This window comes from Apium graveolens, chromosome 8 (assembly GCF_009905375.1).
Source record: "Apium graveolens cultivar Ventura chromosome 8, ASM990537v1, whole genome shotgun sequence".
NCBI classification, from domain to species: domain Eukaryota; kingdom Viridiplantae; phylum Streptophyta; class Magnoliopsida; order Apiales; family Apiaceae; genus Apium; species Apium graveolens.
Window position 1 is genome coordinate 22,541,430 of NC_133654.1, and position 23,419 is coordinate 22,564,848.

General features: G+C 37.8%; 2 protein-coding genes and 1 non-coding gene across 3 annotated transcripts; 2 read left to right on the top strand and 1 right to left on the bottom strand.

The window, feature by feature from the left end:
* The first annotated feature begins 4,070 nt into the window (after window positions 1–4,070).
* Window positions 4,071–4,177, top strand: LOC141681469 (small nucleolar RNA R71). The gene has a single exon (XR_012558901.1). It is a non-coding gene; the product is annotated as a small nucleolar RNA R71 (small nucleolar RNA).
* Window positions 4,178–14,867: 10,690 nt separating this feature from the next.
* LOC141679390 (uncharacterized) lies at window positions 14,868–19,745 on the top strand. The gene is made up of 4 exons (XM_074485892.1): window positions 14,868–15,300; window positions 18,573–18,703; window positions 18,790–19,217; window positions 19,535–19,745. Exons 1-4 carry the CDS (start codon window positions 14,868–14,870, stop codon window positions 19,743–19,745), a joined length of 1,203 nt encoding a protein of 400 aa, XP_074341993.1.
* A 1,243-nt stretch (window positions 19,746–20,988) lies between these two features.
* LOC141679391 (uncharacterized) lies at window positions 20,989–23,215 on the bottom strand. The gene is made up of 4 exons (XM_074485893.1): window positions 22,934–23,215; window positions 22,668–22,780; window positions 22,232–22,553; window positions 20,989–21,069 (listed from the first exon to the last, which is right to left on the bottom strand). Exons 1-4 carry the CDS (start codon window positions 23,213–23,215, stop codon window positions 20,989–20,991), a joined length of 798 nt encoding a protein of 265 aa, XP_074341994.1.
* Between the last annotated feature and the right edge of the window lie 204 nt (window positions 23,216–23,419).

Here is a 23,419-nt window from a genome sequence, read left to right on the forward strand (position 1 = left end):
AAGTGAACTTACGGTTGCAGAAATGCGACCCTTCATCACTTATGATTACCCGAGGTGTTCCAAACCTTGTGAAAATCTGCTTATGAAGAAAATTTAGCACTGCCTTTGCATCATTTGTCGGTAAAGCTTTGACTTCTACCCATTTTGAGACATAATCGACTGCCAGCAAGATATACTGATTATTGCAGGACGAGACAAAAGGCCCCATGAAATCGATTCCCCAAACATCAAAGACCTCGACTTCAAGCATCACATTTAACGGCATCTCATCCTTTCTTGTCAAATTTCCCACTCTTTGGCAACGATCACACCTTAAAACAAACTGATGAGCATCCTTAAACAAAGTGGGCCAGAAAAAACCTGCTTGCAGAATACGAGCTATCGTCTTATCACCACCATAGTGTCCACCATAAATCGTGGAGTGGCAGTCTCGTAATATCCCCTCCGTCTCACAGAACGGGATACATCTCCTGATGATCTGGTCAGCTCCCTGTCTAAACAGATATGGTTCATCCCACATATACCACTTCACCTCATGCAGAAACTTCTTCTTTTGAGCGGAGGTCAAATTAGGAGGCATTATATTGCTGACGAGATAGTTTACAATATCTGCAAACCATGGTTCTTCCTCCTGAAGTGCAAATAACTGCTCATCCGGAAAAGATTCATTGATTAATATCATATCTCGTGAAGTAGAATCGGGATTCTCCAACCTAGAGAGATGGTCAGCTACTTGATTCTCAGTACCTTTTCTATCCTTGATCTCTAACTCAAATTCCTGAAGTAAGAGCACATAACGAATGAGTCTCGGCTTCAAATCCTTCTTGGAAACCAGATAGCGAATGGCCGCATGATCAGTGAATACTGTTACTTTAGTACCAAGCAGATAAGATCGAAATTTCTCGAAACCAAAGACTATAGCCAAGAGCTCCTTCTCCATAGTGGTGTAGTTCATTTGGGCCCCATTTAAGGTCTTACTCGCATAGTAGACCACATGAAAGAGATTATTCTTGTGCTGTCCCAGAACTGCACCTACCGTATAATCACTCGCATCACACATCATCTCAAATGGCTCTGTCCAATATGGTGCTATAATAACTGGTGCAGTGATCAAACTCTTCTTGAGAGTCTCAAATGCCGCCAAACATTCATCATCAAATTTGAAAGGCACATCTTTCTCAAGCAAATTGCACAACGGCTTAGATATCTTTGAAAAGTCCTTGATGAATCGCCGATAAAAACCCGCATGACCAAGAAAACTACGGATTCCTTTCACAGAAATAGGTGGTGGAAGATTTTCAATGACTCCCACCTTGGCCTTGTCCACCTCTAGACCCTTGCTAGAGACCTTATGCCCAAGAATAATGCCTTCACGCACCATAAAATGACGTTTCTCCCAATTGAGCACAAAATTAGTTTCCACGCACCTTTTGAGTACAGTGCGAAGATTATTCAAACATTCATCATACGAATGTCCAAAGACAGAGAAGTCGTCCATGAACACCTCGACATTATTTCCAATCATGTCAGAGAATATAGCCATCATACATCTCTGAAAAGTGGCCGGGGCGCCATATAACCCAAACGAAACTCTGCGAAAAGCAAACGTGCCAAATGGACAAGTGAAGGTAGTCTTTTCCTGATCCGCTGGTGCAATACAAATCTGATTATACCCTGAATAGCCATCCAGAAGACAAAAATACCCGTGATCAGCCAACCTGTCATGCATCTGATCAATGAACAGAAGAGGGAAGTGATCCTTCCTCGTGGCTTTGTTCAACTTTCGATAATCCATGCATACTCTCCATCCTGTAACTAGTCGAGTGGGGATGAGCTCATTCTTCTCATTTGCTACCACAGTGATACCTCCTTTCTTAGGTACACATTGTACGGGGCTCACCCACGAACTGTCAGAAATAGGATAAATGATGCCTGCATCCAGCCATTTTAGAATTTCTTTCTTCACCACCTCCTTCATGATAGGATTCAGTTTGCGCTGCTGTTCCACAGTCGGCTTACTACCTTCCTCTAGCAGAATTTTATGCATACAATATGAAGGGCTGATCCCCTTGATGTCTGCTATGGTCCATCCAATAGCCGATTTGAATTCCCTCAAAATCCTTAAAAGCTTGTCTTCCTCACTACCTGAAAGGTCAGATGCAATAATAATAGGTAAAGTAGATGCATCACCTAAAAAAGCATACCTCAAGTGTTCAGGTAATGGCTTGAGCTCCAAGGTAGGTGCTTCCTCTATTGATGGTTTGAGCTTTCCTTCAGCATTCTTGAGGTCAGAAGTACCAAGAGATTCAAACGGCATGTCCAGCTTTCGCTTTTAGGGAGAAGCGTTCAGATATTGTAATTGCTCGTTGCCATCTTCATCATCGCTGTCAAAATCCCCCACTAAGGCCTTTTCCAATGCATCAGACATTAGCATGCGATCGAGTTCCGAAGTAACCGCAGAATCAATCACATCCACTTTTAAGCACTCCTCATCTTCTGTAGGGAATTTCATTGCCTTGAATACGTTGAAGGTCACATCCTGATCTTGTACCCGCATAGTAAGTTCACCTTTTTGCACATCTATCAAGGTACGGCCAGTAGCCAAGAAAGGTCTTCCCAAGATTATGGGAATCTTCTTATCTTCCTCAAAATCCAGAATAACAAAATCTGCAGGAAAGAAGAGCTTATCCACCTTGACTAGCACATCCTCCACTATGCCCTTTGGGTAAGTAATGGAACGATCAGCCAATTGTAGAGACATGTATGCGGGTTTTGGATCAGACAAATCCAACTTTTTAAAGATCGACAACGGCATAAGATTGATGCTTGCTCCCAAATCACAAAGGCACTTGTCAAAAGTCAACTTGCCAATGGTGCAAGGAATGGTGAAGCTACCTGGATCTTTCAGTTTTGGCGGTAACTTTTGCTGCAGAACAGCGCTGCATTCTTCCGTGAGAGCAACGGTCACAAGGTCATCCAGTTTCACCTTCCTTAAAAGAATACTCTTCATAAACTTTGCATAACTAGGCATTTGCTCCAGAGCCTCAGCGAAAGGTATATTGATGTGAAGTTTCTTGAACACCTCCAGAAACTTACCGAACTGTCTATCCAGCTTTTGTTGCTGCAATCTCTTAGGAAAAGGTGGTGGAGGATAGAGCTGTTTCTCCCCTGTATTACCCTCAGGCGGAGTGTGTTCAACAGTAGTCTTCCTTGGTTCCGCCACTTTCTCCTTTTGCTTAGCTTCTTCATCTCTAATTTTAGCTTCTCCTTCTTTTGCCTTTTCAGCATCAGCAACTTTTCCAGACCTTAAGGTAATAGCCTTGACTTGCTCTTTAGCTTCCTTCCTGCCTGGTACTTCCGTGTCACTGGGAAGAGTACCAGGTTGACGATTGAGCACTGCATTGGCTAATTGACCGATTTGATTTTCCAAGGTCTTGATAGAAACCGCCTGACTCTTGCATAACAGCTTAAGTTCCTCAAAATCAGCACTAGTAGGTGCAGCTGCACTTCCCTGTTGAGGATATGATTGCCTTTGAGCATACTGTTGTGGTTGCTGGAATCCAGGTGGGTTAAACTGTTTACTCACACCTTGCTGATATGGTGGCTGAATAGCATTCTGATTATCCCCCCAGCTGAAATTTGGATGATTTCTGTTATTAGGATGATAGGTAGCTGGCACAGGCTACTGTTGTCGCTGATAATTATTCACATACTGAATAGATTCGTTGACAAGAGAACAATGATCCGTAGCATGAGAACCTGCACAAAGCTCACAAACCATAGCTATTTGATTAACTCCATTTGTAGCCAGAGAATCAACCTTCATTGACAGCGCTTGAAGTTGTGCTGCAATAGCGGTGGCTGCATCGACTTCCAGAATACCTGCTACCTTACCAGACATCATCCTCTGAGTTGGGTTTTGATGCTCATTTGCAGCCATAGTCTCGATAAGATTATAAGCCTCAGTATAGCTTTTAGCCCATAAGGCGCCTCCAGCTGCTACATCGAGCATGGGCCGAGATTGGGCCCCCAAACCATTATAGAAATCAGTGATCACCATCCAATCAGACATTCCATGATGTGGACACTTTCTCAATATTTTCTTGTAGCGTTCCCAAGCTTCACACATAGATTCTGTAGGTTGCTGCGCAAACTGAGTAAGAGCACTCCTCATAGCAGCAGTCTTTGCCATCGGATAAAACTTCACCAGAAACTTTTGCGCAAGATCTTGCCACGTAGTGATGGATCCAGCTGGTTCAGAATGTAACCAGTCCTTAGCTTTGTCCCTCAGTGAGAATGGGAAAGCCTCAGCTTGATAGCCTCATCAGTCACGCCATTATACTTAAAAGTGCTGCAGATCTCGACAAAATTCCTTATGTGCATGTTGGGGTCTTCAGTCGCAGCTCCTCCAAAAGAAACAGAATTCTGCACCATCTGAATAGTGCCCGGCTTGATTTCAAAGGTGTTAGCTTGAATAGCCGGATGAAGAATGCTCGACTGAATGTCATCAATTTTTGGCCGAGAAAAATCCATAAGAGCTGGATCAGCCTGAATAATACGATCACCCATGTTTACTGGTTCTTTCCACTCAGTTCCTGAATCCGAATCTTCAAAATCTAACTTCTCCGGAATATCAAGAACTTCGTCTGTCTCCTCAGCTATGTCTAAAGTCTTCTTGCGAGTACGAGAACGAGTTTGCATAAACGCTCGCTAAAGTACCTGAAACACAACCGGAAATAATAAGTAACTACTACGTCCTAATCACTGAGTCCTAATGACCAATGATGGTAAGTACATAAACTAAACAAATACGCCGAGTCCCCGACAGCGGAGCCAAAAACTTGTTAGGGCGAAAACACGCGCTAATATTCACGCAAGTATACGCGTTCGCAAGTAATATAGAATACTTTCTAGTTCGTTCCCACAGAGACTCAGACTAATTTATTGTCTAATTAAACTCACGCACCAATGTATGATTACTTCTCACTGTTAAGACACTAACACTTAGAATTGTTGACTAAACATTAACTACAATTAACTACTTAATTAATCACTTAATTAACACTTCAATTTAACAATATTAAACACTCATGAGATCACAACTTCATTACTACTTCCTTCAATAGCTATTGTTATTACCTTTCGTATGTGACAATGATGATATTAATTGAATAACACGAAACTGATAAAAGCCAACTTTCATTGTACTAATACCATTCTACCAAACATCCACAATTAAGATAGAAGTTGAATAGTCATCAATTATGTTGAGTTCCTATATGTCTACAGAAATTGACAACACAACGATTTAAGCACAAGTTATTCCTTTTGATTACACAGGACAAATAAAACTGTTAGAGTTACCCACTAATCATGCACATCATACATGAACCTATGCTAGCATGGCAAGTTCTAAACCTCAAGATCCACCGTCGCTTCACAAGAGATTAACACCCTTTCTTATATGTTCGCGACGCACATAAGAAGAATACGCACAACCAATACTAGATATCATACAATCATCACACACTAAAGTATTAAACAATTAACTAAAGAATTCCATAGTAAATCCATTGCAACCCCATGATCACGATTAGCCCATAATAGCACTTATCGTCATCATGGGTTCATATGAAATCATGATAAACAAATACAAGAAAATAATAACTAAACTAATTATATTAAATCAGAGTACGTCACAAGAGTAAATAGGTTCAAAGTAAGAAAAATAGTATCCAACGTTACAACGAAACAAGAATCACAAGAAAATATGCTTCCTCTTCGTTGTTGTGTGCTAAAACGGTCTTCTTCCTTATCTCCTTCGCTCCTTGCGTAATACCACGATCCTCTCTCGTGAAAACGTCTCCAAATCTACTTATATAATAGTCCCATAAAACTCAGATTACATAGAAGTGGAAGCCAAACAGAAGTAGAAGTCCTAAAATAAATTGTCTTTTTTCCCGACCCTGCGCGGTCGCTCATCATAGCTGAGCGGGCGCTCAGCTTTCTGCGCGGCCGCTCAGCATTGCTGAGCGGGCGCTCAGGACCCTTCTGGAAAATTCTTGAGTTGCTCCGTTTCTTCGCCGTAATCTGCCCATTTCTTTCCTCTCGCAATGGTGAACACATGCCAAGGCTTATTCTTGATGATTACTCCTTCGAAATGCAATACCCTGAAATGCATAAACACTAGAAAAACACATCAAATACACAAAATACTTGATTTCAAGGCACCAATTTAAGCCATTTTAAGATGTTCTAAGTGGTATAAAATGCCACTTATCACATTGCTACAGCCTACCATGCTTAGACTAATGGTCAAGCTGAGATGTTCAACAGGGAGATAAAGCTTATTTTAGAGAAAGTTGTGTGTCCATCAAGGAAGGATTGGTCTTTGAAGCTTGATGAAGCTGTTTGGGCATATAGAACAGCATACATGACTCCATTGGGAATGTCGCCATTTCAGTTGGTTTATGGTAAGGGGTGTCATTTTCCTGTGGAGCTCGAGTATAAAGCATATTGGGCTTTGAAGAAGTTGAACCTTGATTTGGATGCAGCTGGTAAGAAGAGTATACTTCAATTGAATGAACTCGACAAATTTCAGCTATAAGCTTATGAAAATAACAAAATGTACAAGGAGAAGGTCAAGAGGTGGCATGATAGGGGTCTAGTGCTTAATTCATTTGTGCCGGGACAACAAGTTCTGTTATTTAACTCTCGTCTCCGTCTTTTTCCTAAAAAATTGAAGTCGAGATGGTCAGGGCCTTTCATAATCAAAACTGTGTTTGCGCATGGAGCTGTGGAGATTTTTGAGAATGATCGAGGCCAAGCATTCAAGGTAAATGGTCAGAGGTTGAAGCACTACTATGGGGATACAGTAAATCGTGAGGTGGTTGGTGCTGTTATATTGTCTACTTGATCCCGAGATTCTACGTTGAGCTAACGACGTAAATTTAGCACTTCTTGGGAGGCAACCCAAGTTTGTTGTATATTAGTAGGTAGAGGAAGCAGAAAGAAAAGAGAAAAACACAAAAAAAATTAGAAAAACAAAAAAATCCAGGGCCAACTACAGTAGCACGGCGCGGCCGCGCTGAGGAGCGGGGCGGCCGCGCTGTTTTTCCAGTAACTGGGCGCGCCCGCGCTGACCTGGCGCGCGACCATTGTGGGGTATTCTGCAGGGAGACTATGTGGATCTTGGGATGGTTATCCATCAGGGTATTCTGAGGTTTTTACGAGGGCATTTATGACACTTTATAACGCTCCGTAATGCTTTAGATTGATGTTTTGTACTCGAGTTGTTATTATTTTTAACATGTTTTGTAGTGTTTTGCGTTTCAGGCATTTATCAGGATTACAGGTGAATTAACATGGTTTTTATGCTAATTTGGTGTTGGGATGGTGTCTAGAATAAAAGCTCATGAAAAGACCAACTCAATTCAGCTAGAAAAGAAGAAGTCAGAAAATTTCTACAGAGACACGGCGCGCCCGCGCTGTGATAGCGCGCCCGCGCTGTGATAGCGCGCGGCCGTGCCAGGATGGCAGAATGTCAGCGCGCCCGCGCTGGTCAAGCGCACGGTCGCGCCAGGTCGGGAAATAAAATCATGTTTCCTATGGAATTTTGATCCGTAGGACTTCTACTCTGCATGGGCTGCTATATATACATAACTAATGTTCGTTTTTTATAGGAAGTCGTACCAGAGCTTAAGGAGAAGGCGTAAGAAGACCGTAGAGCACAATTCAACCAAGGCGAAGAAGCTCTAGTTTATTCTTGTGATTCTTTATTTTAAGTTGTAACTTTGGATGCTAGTTTTCTTATTCGTGAACCTATACTTTTATTTCGCACTTGGTTTTATTAAGTATAAAGACTATATTTATTATACCATGCTTTCATCGGAACCCACATTGATGATGAGTCCGATTATGGGCTAATCATTATCGCGGGGTTCTAACGGAGTTATTTACAAATTTCTTTAGTTAATTCATTTTGATGCCTTAGTGTGTGGTAATTGTATGATAACCTAGTATTAGTTGTGCTTATTCGTCTTGTGAGCTTCGCGAACTTGTAAGATAGTGTGCCAATCTTTAATGAAGCGAAAGTGAATTTAAGGGTTTAGAACTTGCCATGCCAGCATAGGTTCATGTATTTGATATGCATGATTCGTAAGTAATTTTAACCATCTTACTTGCCCTTTGTAATCACGATAGATAACTTGTGCATTAAACAGTTATGTTGTCAAATTCTATAGACATATAGGGTCTCAATATAATTGGTGTCTATTCAGCTTCTATCTCTTTTATGGGTGTCTGGTAGTATGGTATTCATACAACGAAAGTTGGCGTTTATCAGTTTCGTGTTATCTGATTAGTGTCATCACCATTACATGCTAAGGTTAAGAACGAAAAGGCTATTGAATTAAGTATTTAATGAAGTTAAAATCCCATGTTTGTGTCATATAGTATTTAACTCTCTTTAATCTCCTAGTTTGTGTTCGTTAGTATAATTTTTAGTTAATCTTAGTATAAACAACCTCAAATTGTTATTCGTCTTATGATTGGATAATAATCATACTAGTGTTGCATAAATACATTGATTAAATTCACTTAAACCAGTCCCTGTGGAAACGAACTAGAATTAATTCTAAAATACTTGCGATCACGTATACTTGCGTGAATATTAGCGCGTGTTCTAGCCCTAACAATATCGACAAGCTAAAATTCACTAGAGAACTCTGAGTTATCGACAAGTCAAATTTGACTAGAGAACTCTAAGTTATCGACAAGTCAATAAGTCACTAGAGAACTCAGAGATATCGATAAGCCAAAGTGAAGATATGAAGATGAGAGATCTCGATAAGCCAAATTCTCTTATAGAGAACTCAGAGACCTATACAAGTCAAATCAACTATGGAGTATTAGAGATCTCGATAAGTCATTATACTTATCGAGATATCAAGATCTCTATATGCCTAATTGGAGATCTCGAGGTAAAATCTCAAAGTTCAAATTGCAGACCAGTTCAATATCCAAGATTAACAATCAATAAACAATCCAACCAGTTGGATTGACAAGTCTACAAAAAAAGCAGCTTGAAGAGTGTGCAAGATCAAGGGTGAAGATTAACTGACAAAGGAAGATCAAGATTAACACAGTATGCAAAGATGTGGTAAGCCAGAAATGGAAGATATACTTTTCTTAAAATGGAAATGATAAGTGAAAGTTTACTAAAGTGAATAACATCTCTTATTATACACTGTGTAAACCAGTAGTTAATTATGATATAAAGTTAACACTGGTCCTTTTTTAGTTGTAACAATTTAGATCAGGAAAGTCTTATATTTCTCTCAAGGAAGAAGCTAAGCTCTTTATTAACAAAGAGCCTAGAAATTTTGTAGCAAAACATTCTTAATTTTAATATAAAATTAAATGAGTTTTGAAAGATCTGTGTTCACTATTATTGTTTGTCTGATTTCAGTATTAACACATATCTCTGCAAGATTTACATTTACTTTGTTCAAAACACAAATACTTCAAGAAAAGCATTAAAACACAAAAACACATTCACCCCCTCTGTGTGTAATTCATTACCTAACCAGGTGTATAATGAATGTTACAATATAGTTAATGGATGCTACATGAGTTTTCCAAAAGTCCTGATAGAAATTGATATTTGGAAAAAAATGTATTTAACTCTACATTTATTTAGAATTGTGTGTCTTGCATGTAGATTTGTAGCATTAATCAGAATTCCAAGATGCTGCTTAAGGTTTGTCAAATTATAGATGACCAGACTCATGATTTTGAAAACAACATATACACTAACTATTGCAGCTATCGGTAATTTTCGATTTATATTGTACAAATTGCTTTAGTTTCCGAAACAGTATTGATACTTTGCAGACTTTGATGAGTTATATAACATTCATTTGCACACATATTAAACATCTATATATTTCTAAATAAATTAAGGTGAAGGAAATGGACAAAAACACACAAAATCTCATCATTCTTCGGGGTTACTAATTATCAATTGGTGTGTACAACAAACAACCTGAATTATAGCTGAACACCAATATTTAAATTTGCTTAGCTGACTAATGCCTCAAGATTAAAATAAGGCTCTGTTGGTTTTTTGGTACACCTGAAAGAAATATTCATATGAATGGGATAACTATTGAGAAAGTTGCAAAAGTGGCACAGAACGCCACTATTTCTGGGGTTCTACCAATGTTACCCAGAAGTAGTGGCGTTCTGAGGTAAAATAGCCTTTTTTTATTTTTTATTTTCTTCTTTTCCTCCCGTGCCTTGTGTAGTTTTGCATAAGCTAAGAAACTATGGTGAAAAATGAAGGTGAAGGGCATGTTTTGTACTCTTATATTGAATTAAATAAAAATAATGTTGGTCTAATTTTTTTTGTTGGATAGATTTATAAACTATTTTTAGTACGTATATTTTATGTAATTTTTAAAACTGTATATATATGCTTTTGGTGGGTCGAGAAAGGGTGTCATGAGAAAGGGTTGCTAATTTTATGACGAAGACACATTTTCACTATATTATTAAATATAGTTTTAAATTTTTTTTGGTTGAATTCTTTTTTTTGTTGAGTAGTGATGTAAACATATTTGTAGTATGTGCACACTTTTTTAATTTTAAATATTTTTTTGTATGATTTTAGTTGCTTGTAAAAGGATATCATGGGGAAAAATTTAGGGAAAAAATTCGAACTTTTTGAATATTATTTGAACTAGTTTTAAATAAGTCACATGCATTCATCTTCAATGAATTTGAAATTTTTAAATATTATTTAGCAAGCGTTTTGAAAAATAATACCATCAATGGAGGTGACTAGAACATTGCACAATAAAGACAACAAGTTTGGAAGTTACAAGAACTAATAAAAATAAGTCTAAACTCAATGTGTAATCACCGAATACTATTTTAAAACAAGTCTGAAAGTTATATAGCCTCCCCTTTCCTTTCACTGCTCTACAGGGCTGCTGCCTCTGCTGTAAAGGAGGACCAGGTTCCTCATCCTCGTCATCCTGCTCATCGTCGTCATCCTCCATATCCTCCTCATGCATGACTGGGGGTGTATGCATATGACGCCCCTGCTCAAACCTCTGTGAGGAGGTATCATGTCCTAACCAAGGGTCGAACCCCCTAGCCGGGGTCTGGAAAGAGAATCCCGAACCACATGTCTCAGGTGGAAAACCGTATGTAGGCTATGGAGAAGTCTGAACCACATGACCATAATCAGTCTGAGTAGAATGTCCCCAACTGGATCCAGCAGCCCAAGCACTAGGAACTGCATAAGGGGCCCGAGTAGTGTGGCCCATAGTAGATGTACCGAAAATATGGCTCTAGGCCTGAGTAGTGTGGCTGAAACTAGATGTACCAGCATCATGGCTCTGAGAGCTCTACCCCCAAGAAAACCCACCATCATCGTGGACCTGTGAACTGTGACCCCGAGTACACATAACAGAACCTCCCTCTCCCTGAACAAAATGGTCCCATGTATGCTCAGTATGTCCATGTCCTTGAGAACTATGCTCCCAACCTGAGCCAGCAGAGGTGTATACTGAAGAACCCTCTCCACCTGATGGACGAAGCCAAGGATCCCAACCATCCCGAGGAGCTGGTGCAACATGAAGAAATGAAGTAGCTGGCCTACGGGCATGAGCACCGCTAGTATGTGGTGTAGGAGGAGGTGGATGTGGGGGTCTCTGTACAAGATATGTGAAACCTATGGCATCTAATGTGCCATGTAAACCCTGCAGTGCCTCATCAACGGTACCATCATCTTCTACCATACAGGAAGCCCGAATCTGGTGGTAGGCAGCGGACAAGCCCTCAACCTGTATTGACAACATGACAACGTGTTTACACAAACTTATATTATGACAAATGAAGAGTTAGTAATCTAGGAAGAAAAAGCTTATAGCCACGGGTAGATGCCCCTGCGAACCCTGGTATCCTTGCTGGTCCCTCCAAATCCTAGGGTTGATCATAAACCGCCTAGTGACTCTATCGTACCACTGAGGATACTCAACTGCACACGTAGGTTTGCGAGTACGTCTATAAGATGGTGGCCCAAGAATGGCAGTATGACGTGACTCCCACATCTCACGCATCGTACTGAACTTAAAAGGCCATCCTCTCTGACCCCTATGGAAAGAATCATGGTCTGTAAGCGGAGATGCAGTGGGGACCTGCTGCAAGTATCCAAACTGCCTCGTGACCCTATCGATGTAGCACCACTCCACCCATGTCAAGTAAATGAGTGGACAAGGTGCACTCATAAGTGAAAGCTCAAGCTCAGGGATGTCTCGTGCCTCAATCGCGCAATCATCATAGGGCCTCCACCTGAAGGAATCCTCAGACATGGTATCTAGATCATATCGAATTCCGTGTAAAGAATGTGTCTACACACTCGTACCGTCCAATGGGACCCTCCACCTGAAGCCAAATGTATTGTGTTAAAGACATGGTTGGAACATTTGTGAACATAAAAAGAAAGAACCATAGTTAATTTAGCATACCTAAGAGCACGGGGATGCTGCATCAAATACGCGTCTTGCTGTCTCGGAGCTAAATATAAACAAATAATTCAAGGCAGTGAAAATAAAATAAATAAAAAATAAAATAAATAAACTGAGTATTCGACATCGAGAGAGAGATGGAGAGAGAGAGAGAGGAGAGAGAGACCAGGAACGCCGCTTGGAGGGGGGATTAGGTGAAATATGCAGTGTCTAGCGGGGCTCAGGATCCTGTGAATGTCGGTTCTGCAAGGGCTCCGGGTTCTCCTTCTTCTTCAGCCGTTCTCTCTCTTTTTCTTATCTCTTTCTCCTTCTATTTCTTTCTTATCTTTGTTTCTTACGCTTGTATTTTATTATTGATATCTAAAATTATTTTATACTAATATTTTTATTAGTAAGATAATAGTGAAAAAATCCCATAAAAATTGTAGCCAAATTTGTTTTTATATTTCATAAGCTTTAAATAATAGAAAATTTATATAAATCCCATAAATATTTTCACAAATTTATTTCAAATTTTTTTATTTGTATTTATATTTCATAAATCCCAAAAATAATAATATTTCATAAATTTATGTTTTTTATTTTAAATTACCAGAACTTAAAATAAATTTCTAGAAAATTGTCCATTTAAATTGTTTTTTAAAACAAATTTATGTTTGTTTTTGTAGGAATTTTTTGTTGAGAATTTCGAGAAATTATAGTATCAGATTTCTCCTTGCAAAAATTATTGCAGAAAATTGTCCATTTAAATTATTTTTAAAATAAATTTATGTTTGTTTTTGTAGGAATATTTTGTTGAGAATTTCGAGAAATTATAGTATCAGATTTCTCCTTGCAGAAATTATTGCAGAAAATTGTCCATTTAAATTGTTTTTAAAATAAATTTATATTTCTTTTTGTAGGATTTTTTTGTTGAGAATTTCGAGAAATTATAGTATCAGATTTCTCCTTGTAGAAATTATTGCTGGAAAATTGTCCATTTAAATTGTTTTTAAAATTAATTTATGTTTCTTTTTGTAGGATTTTTTTTTGAGAATTTCGAGAACATTATCTTCTGGAGGCTATCTTCAAAATCTGACGAAAAAGTAGTTTTTCTTACAGGGTAACCTTATCTGAAATCTCAAAAGGATACTATCAAATTTTTATTTACAAAAAATTGTTCATTTAAATTGTTTTTAAAATAAATTTATGTTTCTTTTTGTAGGAATTGTTTGTTGATAATTTCGAGAACCTTATCTTCTGGAGGCTATCTTCAAAATCTGATGAAAAAGTAGATATCTCCTACAGAGTAACCTTATCTGAAATCTCAAAAGGATATTATCAGATTTCTGTTTACAGAAATTATTGATAGAATCAATAATTCACAATAATTTTCAACACTGCATATGCTACTATTTATACATGTCATAAGCCACTGCATATGTTCAACACTGGCGCCTTCAACACTTGCTTACGTTCTAATTTTGTACAAGGTTTGTCATCAATGTGTGTGTATATATATACATATATATACATATATATATTTTCTTTACTTCTGTTGCTTAATTGTTAATGTTTTCTGTTAAACAGGGAAATGGAAGGGCACGTGAATGTCAAATTTTTTTGGGGTGGAGTGGTTGTTCGAGAAGGTACCAATATTAACTACTCTACTGATCCCAAGAAAATGATATTTATTAGGTTTGGTACCACTTTTGACGAGCTTAAAAGTCTTGCTTACAATGTAATGAATATTAGTTCGTATCAATGTAATTTGAAATTGAGTTTGAAGTATCCTTACCTTGGTCAATACAACCTAGTTGAAGGTTTTTACCAAATGAATATATTATGTGATGATGATGTTATACGCATGTTAAATGTCCCTGCCATGTTGCTGAACGTTCAAGGAGATGTTTCTTTGTTCATCGAAACAGAGGAAATTGTTGTTAATGACCCGTACTCATTACAACTTAATTTGGGGGTCTCAATTGCCACAATTAACATACAGAAGTAATGTCAACACAGGATGGTCAAATTTACTTTTTCAAGGTGGAGAGCACAGAGGTGGAGGGTATGGAGGGGATTCTAGTCAATATGGTGGAGAGTATGGAGGGGGGAGTAGTCAATATGGTGGAGGGTATGGAAGGGGGACTAGTCAATATGGTGGAGGGTATGGAAGGGGGACTAGTGAACATGGTTTAGGGTATGAAGTGGGGACTAGTCAATATGGTGGAGAGTATGGAAGGGAGATTAGTGAATATGGTGAAGGGTGTGGAGGGGGGAGTAGTAAATATGGTGGAGGGTATGGAGGGGACTAGTTATGGAAATGATGAAGGTGGTGGAGGTAATGTAGATATGGTGGGAAGAGGTTCGGGTAAGCGGTTAGCCCTCGTCCTAGATAAATCTGTAGCCAATTCATCTAGTGAGGAGAATTTTCACCTTCACGATGATGATGAAGAAGATTCTTCAACAAGCAAAGAAACTGAAGGGCATTTAGAGAGGCATGAAGAAATTTCCAGCATATTTCCAGTAGTTGGGGAACAACATCATGTTCCAAGGGCTTCAAGGTTTCACACAGAACAATATATTCCCCAAATAATAGATAACCGAAATGATATGTATGCTGATGAAGACCTCGCCCACGGGGATCTGAGTGAAGGAAGGTGTTACCGTGACAAAGCCACCCTCTTGTTGGCAGTGAGGTGTGCACATATTTATACTGATCGTAAATATATAACGACGAAGAGTAACAAAGAACAACTCATTGTACAGTGTCGGGCAGAGGGTTGTAACTGGAGGATGAGAGCTGCTTTTGTGGCGCCCTCCAAACCCGGGTCAGAAGTTTGGGGTCCACAACACATACACAAAATATAAACCTGTATAAGAAATATTATTTGCAATGACCCTGCTTTACACAACCATGGATCATGACAGGTTAAAGTATGAAAACAAGCCACAACCTTAACTTTTATTACAACATTCCAATTCCCAACTAATTTAACTTACAACTGATAATAAAATTATTCTTACAATATTACTATCTCACTACCATAGTAAGCTCCTGCTAGCTCGATCCAACTCAAATTGGAATCCTAGCTCGCACTTTGGGCCGAGGAACTTCACTATCATCCATATCCTTTTTAACTGTAATATATATAAAAAGATTCGCAAGAGTGAGCTAACTAGCTCAGCAAGTCACAATAACAATAACTGAGGTCAATCAAATGATCAAACGAGATGATTCAGAGGAATCAAGTTTCTTGTTAAACAATCATTAGAATTGGATATTCATTTTAAATTTTTAAAACCAAGGTTAGGCTGCTGATCAGTCACGCACTAACCCCGAGCAAGGCACACAACTCTGCTCTATAAACTGGATCCAAGGCACACATTGGCCTAATTCGACCACGAACCTGGTCTAACCACGAATCTAGTCCACATAAAGAAAACTATCCAATTCTAAAGCAATTCAATATGATAAACAATATAATTTAATAAAACCAGATCATAATCCACAGTGATGAAACATTTGTATAAAGGCATGATGCACTTCATGTGTATCACAAGGGTGTATCAAGATATGTATAAGAAATGGTTTTCAGCCTGTAAGAGGATCAAATATTAGACGAATAATGATTTTGCAAGGTTTAGTTCTTTGATTTTATAAAGAATGGTTGGGGTATAAAAGTTTCTGTATGATCAAACAATTCTGTTCCAGTGTTTGGTATTTCGTAATTATATATTTGGAGAGGAGTGTCATTTTTTTGTGTGGATTGGCGTCTGGAAATCAATAAGGGATGGTTTACAAAGAATAAGGCTTACGGCTCAAAGATCAAATGATGTGATCAGGGTACAGGCTGAATTATCCAAAGTACTTAACATAAAATATAACTATTTTGAATACTAGCAATGTCACTAGAAAATTTAGAAATATTCACAATATATCTCGAGAAAGGTTCAAAAGTACTTGCCTTGAGAGCTTTATAACTATTACTGATCGACTTTGAGCCGACTCGGACGCTCAGGCTTTAACGTCCAACCACTAAATCATCTTGGATTCGACTTCGACACCCAGGTTTTTCGATTAAAACCCCACTGAGCTCGTCGTCTGACCACTAGGTTATCTTTAGTCCAATGTCCACTTTCGGTTTCTCGACTAGAAACTACAGGGTCGAAATACTCTATGTTAGACGTCCAGGTATGCTTGACATATCCTCGCTAATAATCTACCCATATGATATCAAATCCCGACTCGTAATTATACATATATTATTGTAATACACGCATCAGTTAGGGTTCACATTCTCGAAAATCGGTTCAGTGTTCATTTTCAAATAATACGTACACTTGTCATTTTATGAAATTAAGGTTATTAGTTTTGGAAAAATGTTTCACTACAACATACAATCAGGTCTCATATAAAACATAGATATATATTTATTTATACCCGCTCGACGTCCCGATAATTACTGGATGTGCTCCTGTATTCCGTAGTTCGATTTCCCGGAAATCGGGCATCACTTCCTTTATTTATTGGCTAACCCGTCGAAGCAATCCGATGTCAATCACATCAATCAACCAATTCCAACAATTAATTCAACAACAATTGCAATCCACTTCACAAGTCCCAACCATAACTAATTACGTAACTTAAATCTCGATGAAATCATTATATAACCGATAAATACTTTTCGTTTTACCAATAACTTTACAAACTAAATTAATCTTTTAAAATTTTTAGGACTCAGAATAAACATCACAGTCCACCGTCGACTCACTGAAGTTCACCGTCGACGGCGGCAAAAATTTATTGGTGCCCGACACGAGTCGGGTTTCCAAATAATTTCACCGATTGAGTATTAATTTTCCGCACAAAAATTTTATTTATTTCAAAAAGAAAATTAATTAAACAATTTATGCAGGAAATAAAAATAAAAATAATCCCCAACCAAAAAAATAGTAACAACATCCTCGACACAGCCACAGGCCAACTCGCCGGAAAAGAACACGGCGGCGGCCGGAAAATAACAGAGCAACAGCAAGGCGCATCAATAAGGAGCACAAGATCGAAAACACACAACAACATCAAGTACGACACACGCGCGGGTGCACGCGCACAAGGGGAAAAACCGGCGACAAGGCCACCGGAACAAGAAAGAGATGGCGGCAAGTACCAGAAAAAAGACTACAGTGGCGAAGCAATTTACAGGAAGAAGAAACCGAAGCTTACATAAATATATATAGTATATGCATCTGTTCTTGCGAGAGGAAGGAAAGGATTAGAGAGATTGGAGAGGTTCTCTGATGTTCAATAAGAATAAAAGGGGATGACTCACCCTCTCCTTCCTGAGCACAAACCACGTGTCCAATAAAAGGACACGTATTTTATTTTATAACTGAACATAGCCTGCTCAACGCTGATTTATAATTTATCGATAAATATCGCACACCAAAATTGATCAGAAAATTTCCGAAATAGTCTTAAAATATCAAAAATAATTCGAAGTTACTAAAATAAAATTTTCAAAATTTTTAAGCTATTTTTAAAACGCAACTCATACCCGAATTCAACGATTTATCGGATAAATGTGCGGGTAAACTTAATCCCAAAAATTCCCAAAATAATTTTAAAATTCTCGAAATATTCCAAACTTAAATAAATATGAGTTTCATAATTTTTGAAGAATTTTGGAATTAAATACAGATTTTACAAATAAATGTAATCAGAAAATCATACAGGGTTAAATAATTGATGAAATATTGATTTCTAAATTTTATATAATCCTAAAAATAATTATTGTAATTATAAAACCATAAAAACAATTTTAGAGACAATCCACATATTTATACAAATAAATTTGCATTAAATCCACTTTTAAAGGCGAAAATAATTCAACACAACTCCATAATTAATTACGCGGACAACACGATACACCATAAATCACACATACATAATAATAAAACAACACCGAGCTGACAAAAACTATACACATATTTTATTTATTTAATTATTCCACAATTACACATTTAAATAGTACAAAAATACACGAGTCGTTATAGCTTTCATGCATAATTCTGGGTACTGGAGGACAAATGTGAATACAGAGGAATACAAATACATGATTGATCAGCCATTGCAAGATCACAAGAAGTTATCTGCAAGGATGATTTCACGGATTGTGAAACCACTTGTAAGCAATTTCACATACATAACTATTCAATTTCGCTACATATTTGGTTCGAAAATATTTGACATTTACTGTGATATATGAAACAGGTAATAGGTACACCAGAAATCCTCATTAAAACCATCATCCCGCTTATCAACAACGAGCACAACCATATAGTGGGGTACAACAAAGCGTGGAGAGGCAAACAAATAGCCGTTGAGGAAGTCTATGGCAGTTGGGCTACAGCATACCAAGCTCTGCCCATGTTTTTGGCAGCCATCATTAAGACAAATCCTGGAACCATTGTTGAGATCGATGTCGTGCCTCATTCTAAGGAACGGGGCACTTTCGTATGCAAACAAATCTTTTGGTATTTGAAGGCAATGATGGACGGGTGGCAACATGCGCGTCCTGTGATTTCAATAGACAGAACTTTCTTGAAGGGAAGATATAGGGGCAAGCTGCTTATTGCTATGGGTGTAGATTCCAACAACCACCCTTTTCCTCTTTGCTATGGCTTGGTTGATGAGAAGACGTACGAGAACTGGTCTTGCTTTTTGCAACGTATTCGGAGACATATTTGTCGCTAAAAGGCCGGCGTGTGCATCATCTCCAATCGTGCAGCCAGTATTATCTCCGCACTACGAGACCCTCAAAACGGATTTGCTGAGCCATTAGGAATCCATAGGTTCTGTCTACTCCATGTCAGAAGCAACTTTTGCCAGCATCACCCTGGTGGTGAACTAAAAAAATTGATGCGGAAAGCTGGAACAACCACGCAAGTCTCTAAACATGACGCATACATGGCAAGGATAGGTGAAATTTCCCCCCTGCCCTGGGCTATCTTGCCAGAATACCCGTGGAGAGGTGGACGCTTTCCCACGACACTGGTATTCGCTATGGTCAAACAACCATAAATATGCTTGAGGGTTTCAACGGCAACATAAGAAGGGCTCGTTTCCTTCCAGTAAAAGCAATAATGGAGTACCTCTTCTACAAGGCTTTCACAATTATTGACACACATCGAAATATATTAGATGATGGTATGCAACAAGGTCAATAGTTATGTGCGCGTTCAGCCGCTATATTAGCAAAAATTCAAAGGAAGGCAACATGACATACGGTTATTACTTTCCACCGTGCACGCGAGATTCTCAAAATAGTTACACATCTGTACACAACTGCTAAGGGGATGGTAAAGGGAGGTAAAACCCAGGTTGTCAACCTCAATGACCGTACGTGCACGTGTGGAATATGGGCGACCCGTCATATTCTGTGCTCTCACGCAATGGCTGGTTATATAAGACATGGATTGAGTTGGGATCATTTCATTGAAAGTTGCCATAAGAACCAGACAATGGAGAACTTGTACCGGCCAATGATTTATCCGTTGCAACCAACTGAATACTGGAACTACGAATTACCCCTCCATTGGCAGGGCCGTGGAAAGTTAGTGTCAGATGAGTCATTGAAAAAACTTAAGAAAAAACGTGGAGATAAGGGCCAATCGGTGCGGATCCGAACGGAAATTGATGGTCCACGGTCAGGAAAGAAATGTAGTGTATGCAACCAAGAAGGTCACACCAAGCGTAGGAAGAAATACCCAGGGCGCATTTCTTAACCCTGTGAACTTAACATTATCATATTTTGTTGTCTTACTTCTCAAGAATTATCTTTGACATTACATGTTGTAGTACAATTGTCATTTGTATTATCTAAATAATCTATCATGCAATTATAACATGATTACTTAAAAATGTGGAAATACTATAAGTTATATCCCATTCCACAAACATCACATGATTACTTAAAAATCATGATTATGAGGCCGCTTCATGAGAAAATATATTCCCCCATGATACCCTTTTTCAAGCAACTAAACTCATTAAAATAAATTTAAAATTAAAATAAAAAAAACATACTACAAATAGGTTTACATCACTACTCAAAATAAAAAGAATTAAACCATAATAATTTTCTGGGAATTAAATATGAGCACCCAAAATCATGCACTCGCCTAATGTTTACACTCCACTAGCAAGACACCCTTTTTGAAGTTACGGAAGTCTTATATATACAACTTGTTTATTTAAATAAAAATTACGTACTAAAAATAGGTTTATAAATCTATCTAACAAAAAAAAATTAGACCAAAATTATTTTTTTTAATTCAATATAAGAGTACAAAACGTGCCTTTCACCTTCATTTTTCACCATAATTTCTCAGCTTATGCAAAACTACACAAGGCACGGGAGGAAAAGAAGAAAAGAAAAAAATAAAAAAGCTATTTTACCTCAGAACGCCACTACTTCTGGGTAACATTGGTAGAACCCCAGAAATAGTGGCGTTCTATGCCACTTTTGCGAAAATTGAATGTTTCTTCCAGCTGTACCAAAAAACCAACGCCTTAAAATAACGTCCAGGTTTCAATTAATTCTTGAGTTCCGTTGACATGACATGAGCGGGCTTCACTTTAAAATAAACATTTTTTTGGTAAATTTAAAAATAAACATTTTCAAGGTTCATATATAATAATTTATGACTATCTATCTCGATGTCAGACTACACTACACACAATATGATCTTCTCTTTTCAAAGAACACTTATTGTCTACCTTTATATTTTCAAAGATGACAAAGATAGAAGACTTGAGGTGTTGAAATTTCAGATTTGGTGGCATTTGATAAAAAAATGGGTTAATTATCAAATAAGTCACTTATCACATTCAAATGCATCAAGTGAGTCACTAATTACAAAGCTGACTCAAATGAGTCACTTATTTGAAAATATGTATAAAAAATATCACTCTATCGTTAATCGAAATTCTTAAAAATATTACATATTGAGTTTCAGACATTTTTTATGAATGATATTACATCCAAATAAAAGGTTCCGAGTTCTACTATTTTAGATAATATTGTTAGATTTTTAAAATTTTATCAACTATTTATTTTTAATTTTTTTATTGTTTTATTTGATTTAAATAAAAATAAATAGTAGGTAAAATTTTAAAAATCTTAATTTTTTATCTAAAATACTACAACTTAGAATCTTTCATTTGGATGTAATATCATTCATACAAAATGGGCGAAACTCAAAATATCACTCTATCGACTAACGATAGAGTGATATTTTTATACAAATTTTCAAATGAGTGACTCATTTGAGTCAATTTTGTAATCAGTAATTCACTCGATACATTTAAACACAATAAGTGACCTATTTCATAATTAACCCTTTTAAAAATAGTATCATAAAAAAACAAAAAAGAAAGATTTACTTTTTTATTGATTGTACATGTAGTTTTTTTTGACGAAAAGCTGAGATTTTATTACGAACTCAAATCCAAAGAAATACAATTTTGAATCGAAATAGAAATAGAATTCCTATCGAAACTACGACCTGACAAATAATATGATTCTCTAGCCAACTGATGTTCCACAATATTAGTAGATCGTTTGACAAAAAAATAAACTAATTTTGTTCAGACGTTGAAGAATACACCTGCAATCTTCAATAATCAAGCCAAAGTATGACTTCATGGGTACAGTAGACCTGATTGCTTGTACCACAATTAAGCAATCTGATTCAATAACAGCTTCATGCCACCCTTTCCTATCCATCCAACTCAGAGCCTCTTTGAATGCCATTGCTTCAGCTACCGTAGGAGATACCAGACTAGGATGAAATAGTGCTCTAGCTTCAACCAGTTCACCATCCGAATTTCTGGCCACCAGTCCAAAACCAACTCCATTGCGATCATCAAACACAGCTGCATCAACTGATACCTTGACTAAGTTTGGTTGGGGTTTAACCCATATCGAAGCTTTATCTCCTTCTATATGTGGTTGAAGAGGAGTCACAAAGGACCTGCATTGGGTTACTTTCTATTGTGCAAGATACTGCCTTGCTGTTGCAACTGTCTTGTTAATCTTCGCGAATTTTTGATTCCAGATTAGATCATTTCTTGATCTCCAAATAGACCAACATAAGGTAATGATCTCAGCATATTTCCTTTCATCGGCTGTAGCAAAGATAAACACCAGCCATGACTTAAAGCACACAATTTCCTGAAACTGAACATCTGGTAGTGAAATCTTCCAACATTAATGAGCAAACTGATAAGTGATTAGACTGTGCACTATGGATTCCGCTGCCTCTTGAAAAACCGGGCACATATCTTGAACTGGTACACGTTTTAACTGAAGTTAAGTCAACGCTGGTAAACAATCAGACAGAGCTCTCCATACCAGATTTAATGTCTTTAGTGGAGCTTTAATATTCCAAAGAATTCGCCAGACTCTTTCATTTTCCTGTGCATTCCAAGCACCTTTCTGTGTCTGCAACAATCGATAAGCAGATTTAACCGAGTAGATGCCTGAGTCTTCTAAATACCAGTAAAACTTGTCATCATGATTAGACTCAGATAAGGGAATAACATGAACACAAGCTTGATCTCTCTCATTAAGCACATCCGACACCACCTCCAAATCCCAATCATTTTTATCCATACAAAAGAGAGAAGCAACCATACCGCCCTGCAAAGGTTTAGGATCAGAGGTAATTTATGGATTCTGATTTGTTAAAAGCCAAGGCTGATCCAGAATTTTAATTTTTGTTCCATCACCAACTCTCCATCTAATTCCGTCAGTAAGAAGCTGCTTCGCTGCCAATAAACTCATCCATATAAAGCTGGGATTATGGCCTAGATCAGAATGAAGAATATCAGAGTTAGC

Excerpts from the sequence above, each read along its gene's own strand:
- LOC141679391 (XM_074485893.1), bottom strand. The coding sequence starts at position 23,215 with ATGGTTGCTTCTCTCTTTTGTATGGATAAAAATGATTGGGATTTGGAG. Across the intron at positions 22,781-22,933 it reads CACTAAAGACATTAAATCTG|ATTTCACTACCAGATGTTCA; the intron begins GTATGGAGAGCT and ends TAATGTTGGAAG. Across the intron at positions 21,070-22,231 it reads TACAAGCAATCAGGTCTACT|CTGGAAGAAACATTCAATTT; the intron begins GTACCCATGAAG and ends TTTTTGGTACAG.
- LOC141679390 (XM_074485892.1), top strand. The coding sequence starts at position 14,868 with ATGGTGGGAAGAGGTTCGGGTAAGCGGTTAGCCCTCGTCCTAGATAAA. Across the intron at positions 18,704-18,789 it reads CACGGATTGTGAAACCACTT|GTAATAGGTACACCAGAAAT; the intron begins GTAAGCAATTTC and ends TATATGAAACAG. Across the intron at positions 19,218-19,534 it reads GGCTTGGTTGATGAGAAGAC|AATACCCGTGGAGAGGTGGA; the intron begins GTACGAGAACTG and ends CTATCTTGCCAG.